Source organism: Desmodus rotundus, chromosome 1, assembly GCF_022682495.2.
Source record: "Desmodus rotundus isolate HL8 chromosome 1, HLdesRot8A.1, whole genome shotgun sequence".
Taxonomy (NCBI): Eukaryota; Metazoa; Chordata; class Mammalia; order Chiroptera; family Phyllostomidae; genus Desmodus; species Desmodus rotundus.
This window is the reverse complement of record NC_071387.1, coordinates 92,650,783-92,659,382: the sequence shown is the minus strand read 5'-3', so window position 1 is coordinate 92,659,382 and position 8,600 is coordinate 92,650,783. Positions and strand designations below refer to the sequence as shown.

General features: G+C 39.5%; 1 protein-coding gene across 1 annotated transcript; it reads right to left on the bottom strand.

The window, feature by feature from the left end:
- Positions 1-851: 851 nt before the first annotated feature.
- LOC112304719 (signal recognition particle 14 kDa protein-like) lies at positions 852-1,166 on the bottom strand. Its single transcript, XM_024560350.2, has one exon. It carries the CDS (start codon positions 1,164-1,166, stop codon positions 852-854), a length of 315 nt encoding a protein of 104 aa, XP_024416118.2.
- Between the last annotated feature and the right edge of the window lie 7,434 nt (positions 1,167-8,600).

Here is an 8,600-nt window from a genome sequence, read left to right as displayed (position 1 = left end):
TTTATGGGCAGTTGCCAGTGAGTCTTCTCATGAGGGACTGAAGTTGGGAACAACCCATGTTGCCATCTTAATGGTGTCACATGTTGTATGTAAATACATTATTTCAGTAAACCTATGAGACAAGTAGGGGTTCTGGCCCCCTTTCTGAGATGATGACATTGAGATGGTAAAGAATAATAATAGTTGCTCAAATCACATAAGTAGTAAGTAAAAGATTTAGGGACACAACCCGTTCTTTTGTTTATCATCATTAATTTGTAATCTCTATTTTCTATTTTGTAATATGCTTATCCTAAGGTGGTTAACCAAATTCCATTTGACTATGAGAACACATTCAAATATTCCAAAGAAATTACAATGATAAAATAATGTAAACACTTGGGAGGAATACCCATGAGCTAACACAACTTTTATAAAATTTTCAGGTTTCAATTCCAATAATCTAGAAGATATATCTAAAAGCCTATTCATAATCACATTACTACAGAATCAGTAGTTATTGCCAGACACTAATAATATGGGAAAGGAAAAGAAATAAAGAAGATATGGGCAGTGCTGATAAATAGATAGGTTTAATGATATATTGCTCTTCACACAGGTCGCTACAGAGATTTTAAACTATAATCTCGGAATATGCAACTATGCAACACAGACCAATTAGCCAAATCTAAAATAAACTCATTTCTTAGAACTGTCCTGTAAGCATTGCCGCCCTTTTTCCATCCAAAATATCACATGAAAACAGTTATTGTAGGGGAACCAGAAACCTAGTTTTGTGGCCAAAAGTAAAAACCAAAGGAAAAATAGGAATTCAGTGGTTAGTTGGTGAAAGCAGAGAACCTGGTGCCCCTTCACTGTGCTGCTTTGCTCTTCTTGCTCTTGTTCTTCTGATCCCTCTTCTTCAGCCCATCCATGTGATTTCTCAATAGGTTTACATGAGCTGTCTGAAACTTATTCAGCTCTTTGGAACTCACCACCATGCTGATCTTTATCCCATCATTAGCTCTTAACAGACGCTTGTTGTCTGAGGGCTCAAAGTCCTCCACAGAACCTTCCCTTGAAATGCCTTCAGTTTGACCATCATACTTCTTCAGGGTGATGACTGTGCTGCCTGACAACGGGCACTTCTGGAAGAGCCTGGTCAGCTCCTGCAGGGTCTGCTCCATCTCTAGCAGCACCTTCCGACTCTGCTCACAACCTAGCCTTTTGATAGCAGGTGAAGAATAATTTCTATTGCACTGTGCCAGACATTGAATACAACTTGTGCTACCTCTTCACTCATTCCACATCTATTTCACTCATTCCATGTGGATTTATTCCACATCTATTGAGTTATCCCTCAAGTTTGAGAGTGAAAGTTGAGTTCAATTTTTTTATCACTTATGGGTTACTTCCCAGTCAGAAAATTTAGTTTTTATGGGTGATTGAAGAGACCTCCCCAAGAGTCAAGACTACCATTTATTGATTTAACAGATACTTATTGAGCACCTATTATATGCTGAGAAGTATGCTAAGTATGAGAGAAATAGCAGATGTGGCCCTGTACTCTCTGCCTTAAATGTGTCTAGGGAAGCTCCAAATGCAATGCAGTCTTATACATGTCATGATACCGGTGCTGGGAGAGAGAAAAAGAGTCACCAAACTCAACTAGAGGGGTCATGAAAATGATATCTGAGTTGAAACATGAATGATCAGTTGACGTTAACCAGGCAGTAGTTTTTCAGACAAGGGAAAAGTGTGGTGCACAAAAGTGGAACAAGTCACTGGAAAGCCAGAGTACAGAAGAGGAGATGCAGAAAGTTCAGCTGGAGAGGAAGTAGGGGAAATAGTGCATATTTGTTGTATAAGATGTGCCACAGTCTAACTTTACCTGAAATCTCTTGGGGGATCATTCAGAAATTTTAAGAAAGAGGTAACCTAATCAGGTTACTGAGTGACTTACTGACATTTAAGAAATATCACTATGGCTGTCCTGAGGATGAATGGACTGGAGTAGTAAACAGGCCAAAAACAGTAAGACTAATTAGTGTTATTTGCAGTGATCCAGTCAGAGCCTATGGTGACCTGTAGGTGACAGTGACGATGGAAAATACATAGACCCCTGGCATAATCAGGAGAGCATTAACAGTGCTTAACAAATTAATGAATCATACTGGTCACATTCTCACCTCTGCTACTGTCCCAATATTTGCACTGGTCAAAGGAATAGAGCTTGGCCCTGCCAGAACTGACCTGGAGAGCCACCAGAAGATGGGTGTTGGGGTCCATTCTGAGGATCCTTCAAAAAGGTGAGTTTTGACTGTTGAGCATATTTCTCACAAATGTACTGACCAGTCTCCTAGCAAAGGGGCCAGCACACACACACACAAAAAACGTATAATGAGGAGCAAGTTCGTTACACAGAGATGACAGATGACACATCAGGCCAGTAGTGGCCCACAGCAAATTCCTTGAGTTTGGAATTGGCTAAATTGGACTCCTGACAGTTTCAAACTCAGAGGCAGAGACTGCATCTCAAACAGAAGAGGGAGAATTGTCTAAATGCTTCAATTCTTGTAATTGAAGAAATTGCACATCATTTTACATTCCAGCTTCCTGACAGGATAACCAGTTTGAGCTGAGTGCGGGAATTCAATTATGTATGTTCTGTCTGCATCTTTGAAAGAAAACTCCCTGACTGGTTGTCAAATATCCAGCACATTTGCCTGTTGGAAATTGCTATCTCCACCTGACACAAGAAATGCCTCTGCAGAAGAGAAACCCATTATATTTTACCAAACTAGCATACCCCATCATAAAACTTGACAAAGAAAGCATAGAAAAAGAAAACTACAAATTTCATCTATGAATATAAATACAAAATTTCTAAATAAGTATAGAAAATATGGCAATGTAACACTAAAGGCTTTTCTATTAAAATTAAAGTAAAGCACTATGCCTACTGTGACTCTAATTATTTAACATTCCTCTAAATGTCTGGCCAATGCAATAAGACATGAAACATAAATAAATAAAAGATATAATTACTAAAAAGAAAGTAGTAACATTTCTCATTATTTGCATACGACTACCTAGAAAATCTAATCAAATGAACTGAAAAAATCTTAGCACCCATAAGCTTCATTCATTTGTCTTCTATGAATTTAATCTAAAGAAATATCCAGAGAGTCAGATTTATGAAGAGTCTCATCCCAGCATTATTTTTATTAGTGAAAAAAATTGAAATTAATCCAAACACCTTACAATGATAAAATGTATTACTCTTATTCAGATGATGAATTGTACAACTGTTAAAACTTAATATTTTAAAAAATATTTAATAATGGTGAAATGCTCACGCATCATGAGAATAAGAACAAAATACAAACCTAAATACAGTGTGATTTCTCTTTTGTAAAATAAACAAATAAATAATGACATTACCATTTTGGTATATTTTCTTATAAGTTTTTATTAAACCACATAGCTGTAATCACAGACTGTGTAATTTTTATCTGTATTTGTTTAACATAAATATTTTTCTATGTTAGTCTTCATCACTTAATTATAAAAGTCTTACCAAAAGCGCAGCTAACGATGTTATTATTCATATAAGTTAGCCATTATGTTTGGACTTTTAGGTTTACTATAAAATAAAATAGTAAGAAAATAAAAAAATATGTATTTGCATAGAAAACTTACTGAAAGGAAGGAATATAAAATGACATTACACTTATCACTGGGTAAGGGGATTTTCAACTTACACAGAATTTACATGGATCAATCTTATAAATTAGACTATGACTATAATATTAAATGCACTGTAAAAATGTAGGGGTTTAGACCAAATGATGACAAATATTTTTGCCAATCTGTTACTGGCATAACTACAATTTTCTATGAAAATCTTACACTAAAACAGAAAGGATTGGTGATATTATAACCTCATGCCAACCTGTGTCAGGCTGACACATAATGATAACAAATAGCATTATTCAGAGATTTTCGGGAGCTGGACTTCCTGGACATAGACTTTTTAAAAAAAATTTATTGTTATTCAATTACAGTTGTATGCCTTTTACCCTCAATCTTATCATCTAACAAAGCCTTTTTCTGGTCCCATCTGGAACCCAGTTACCCAACTCCTTGTATGCCATACTTGCTGTCTCCCCTGGACCCCTCTGGCCAACCCTTATCAAAACCAAATAGCATGGCCCATCTGAGATGAGCTTTCCAGGTGGGCTTATGTTCCAGCATCACTACATCAAATACTTAGATTCCTGGCTCAGGACCTTCCCCTGGGACATCCACCAACTCTCGAGTCCTAGATTTACATGGGCCCTTCCTTAATAGAGCCTTTGTCTAAATTTTTCCTTGTGGTGGGCCACAGCAGACCCAACCTGGATACCAATCTAGCAGAACAATACAAGGGGTTAAGTCCAAAAGAACTAAATTCAAGCAGAATGTTTTACCTTCTGAAGGTAGCCTGGAGCAGGAAGACTCTGTGGACTTAATGAACTGAGAGCCAAATTCAGAGATAGCAGCCATGAATGCCCCATCCACAGAATGAGAGGAAAACCATAAACCAGATATAAAGTTAAAGGAATGGAAGAATCATAAATTATGCAGAAAAGCCTGGACACAGCTGCAAAATATTTGAGATAGCCAGGACTCCACTTCAGTGATTAGATGTGGACATGTTGTGATAGATGAAAACAAGGGACATGGGAACACAAGCTCAGAGTCCAGCAATAATCTTAAAGTGAAGTGGGCCAGCTGAGTAACACATACCTAATGCAAAATGGGGTGGTCTCTACTCAAGAATGTTGGCCCACTGCTACCATATTTGTTCATTTTTTTAAAGAAAAGCTAGAAATACAAAATTATGTGTGAAATCCCCAATTTTAAAATGTTTTAAATGTTTTGAATGTTATCTAATATTTTGAATGTTAATAAGCCAAACAAAACACATTTGGAGGGCCATTCATGACTTTTAGACTAAAAGTTACAAAGCTGGAAGAGGGTGAGGAATTGATTTTTATAAGATTGGCCCATCCTCAACTTCCCCAATGAAGACACTTTTCTTTACAGGAGTGTGAGAAAAGAAGAATTATGCTTTCATTTGTTCCAAAGAATGATCCACCCTACCCAAGGGGGGATGGCAAGGCAGAAATAGCCACCCTCTCAACCTAAGTCCCGCCTATTTCTACTGTACCTAAGAGTCTGGCCAGTTCCCTCAGGAAGCCAACTGTGAGAGATTCAGAGGTATGACACTAATGACTACAGAAATCTAAACACTATCATCACTTCTAATAGGGTCCCACCCATTGATAATTCCTGTGATTTGCTTCTACTAACAGAACACTTCAAACACCAAATGTTTGGAAGTTTTTCTCACACCAACAACCAATTCAACAACTCTCCAGATACCAGCTGGGTGTCCTACAACTTAACTCAACTTTGACACTAACTGCCTGGAGTTAGCATCAGTTAAGGGGCCACAAGTTAAGGTCTCAGTCCCACAAGAGTGTCCCCACTTCAGCTGTCAGCTGAACCATGAATTCAGACAAACTGGCTATAAATTCAGAGAATCCCACCATTGCCTCACCAGGATCAATAGTTTTCTAGAACAGCTCACAGAACTCAGGAAAGCACCTTACTTACATGTACTGATTTATTATAAACAGTCAGATGAAGAACTACACAGGTCAAGGTCTGGAAGGGTTCTAAGTACATTACCTTCAGTCTTATGAAGAAGGGTGCACCACCCCCCCCCCAACACCTGGATGCACTCACTAACACTGAAACTTTCTGGACTTCTGGTCAAGGTAGTGGCATAGGTAAACACAGCTCTCCTCCTTGCACAACCACATCAAAATCACAGCTAAAATATAGAACAACCATCACTCAGAACCATCAGAAATCAATTTGAATGGAATCTGACAATAATGGAATTAAAGAAACCACATCCATCCGGAATGGTAGGTGGGGTGAAGATGCAGAACAGACTGGTCCCACATTCACACATGGTGGATAAAATTTCAGGAGGGATATCTCAGGAGCGAGTAACCCCAGCCTAACATCAGGGCCCCCAGTCCAAGGTTCCAGTGCCAGGAACATAAGTCCTCATAACTTCTGGTTGCAAAACCAGCAGAGATTGAGTCATATGAAGAACTTCTGGAGTCCCAAGCAATTTCTCTTAAAGAACCTGCACACAGACTTACTCAGATTCACTCTCTGAGCTCCAGCACTGGGGTAGAAGCTTGAAAGGCACCAGTGGCATATGGGGAGGAACTGAAGAGTCTGGCATCAAGGTGAGACCTGGAGGACAGTTTTATCTCAGATAGAAAGGCAGGCAGAGGCCATTGTCCCTTTTTGAGCCCTCCCCACCACAGAGCCACAGAGTCAGCATGTGGGTACCATATCTGAGACTCCATCAAACTGGCTACACTGTTTGCCCTTTCCTGGAGACTTGATACCACACAACTTATCAGCCTACCCAAGCTGTTAACCATGACTTTTCAACATGAATGGCTGGCCTTTGCTCATGCTTCACAACTTCCTAAATCATATCAAAAAAGCAATAGTTGGCCTCTGTAAGCTCCCAACCCCTGTACTTCTTTCTAAGTGGCCCCAGGCCTGGCACTAGCAGCAGCCAGCCTAGATTCAAAGTTGGGCTATGCCTGGGCAACTCCAAGCCCAGCACAAGTAGCAGATTGCTTTATAGCTCATGCAGGGTGGCCCCAGGCAAAACATGGGTGGTGGCTGACCTTGGCCTCCACCACCAGGGTAATACCAGAGCCTGCACACCCAGTGGACAACTACGGACCATGTCAGAGTACTACCACCCTGCCCCTGCACAGCTGATTCTCCACAGAGGGCAGAAGTTGGTGGTCTGTGGTCACAGCCAGTCCTTGAAACTGACTGGCCTTGGTAAATCCTTCCCATTGACCTGACAACAGCAATCAAGGCTCAACTACAAGAGGAAGGTATACTCAGCCCACATGGAGGGCACCTTGAGTACCCAGCTTGGGTGATACAGGAAGCTGTGCCACTGGACCCTACAGGACACCTACTACATTAGGCCACACTGCTGAGACATGGAGTCATAGCAGCTCTACCTAATACGTAGACACATACACAAGGAGGCTGCCAAAATGAGCAGGGAAAAAAAAAAAACCCATGGCCCAAATGAAAAAACAGATCAAAACTCCAGAAAAAGAACTAAACAAAATGGAGATAAGCAGTCTATCAAGTGCAGAGTTCAAAACACTGGTATAAGGATGTTCAAGGAACTTAGTGACAACCTCAAAAGCATAAAAAAGATCCACTCAGAAACAAAGTATACACTAATTGAAATAAAGAATAATTTACAAGGAAACAACAGTAGAGTGGATAAAGCTGAGAACCAAATCAATGATTTGGAACATAAGGAAGCAAAAAGCAACCAATCAGAACAAGAAGAAAAAAGAATCCTGAAAATAGAGGATAGTGAAGTTTTCTGGGAAAACTTCAAGAGTTCCAACATTTACATAATAGAGGTACCAGAAGGAGAAGACAAAGAGCAAGAAATTGGAGATCTATTTGAAATAATAGTGGAAGAAAAATTCCCTAATTTGGTGAAGGAAATAGACATGCAAGTCCAGGAAACACAGAGAGTCCCAAGCAAGATAGATGCAAAGAGGTCCACTCCAAGACACATCATAATTAAAATGCCAAAAGTTAAAGAAAAGAGAGAATCTTAAAAGCAGCAAGAGAAAAGCAGTTAGTTGCCTACAGGGGAGTTCCTATAAGACTTCCGGCTGATTTCTGAGAAGAAATTTTGCAGGCTAGAAGGGATAGCAAGAAACACTCAAAGTCATGAAAAGCAGAGACCTACAGCCTAGATTTGCTCTACCAAGCAAAGATATCATTTAGAATCAACGGGTAGATAAGTTGCTTCCCAAACAAGAAAAAAACTATAAAAATTCATCATCACCAAACTATTATTGTATGAAATGTTAAAGAAACTTATTTAAGAGAAAGAAGAAGATCAAAAGCATAAACAAAAAACCCTGGCTGGTGTGGCTCAGTGGATTGAGCATCAGTCTGCAAACCAAAACATTGCTGCTTTGATTCCCAGTCAGGGCACATGCCTGGGGTATAGACCAGGCCCCAAGTTGGGGCCATGCAAGAGACATCTGGTCCAGATTATAAACAATTAAATGGCAATAAATACATATCTATCAACAATTGAATCTGAAAAACAAACTAAATAAACAATAAAAACAGAAACAGAATCATGGTTACAGAGGGCATTTTGATGGTTACCAGATGGGAGCAGGGTATGGGGTAATGTGTGAAGAAGTGAGGGGATTAAGAAGTACAAATAGGTAATTCTAGAATAGCCATGGGCATGTAAAGTACAGTATAGGAAATGGAGTAGCCAAAGAACTTATAATCACGACCCATGGACATGGCAAGGGGATGCCTGAGGGAGTTGGGGGTGCTGGGTGATGGGGGGCAAAGGGAGAAAAATTGGGACAATTGTAATAGCATAATCAATCAAAATAATTGAAAAAAGAAACTGTACTCTATAGTTTAGGGGTGTTTATTGGAGGTTTCTTTACATAGGTGTGATT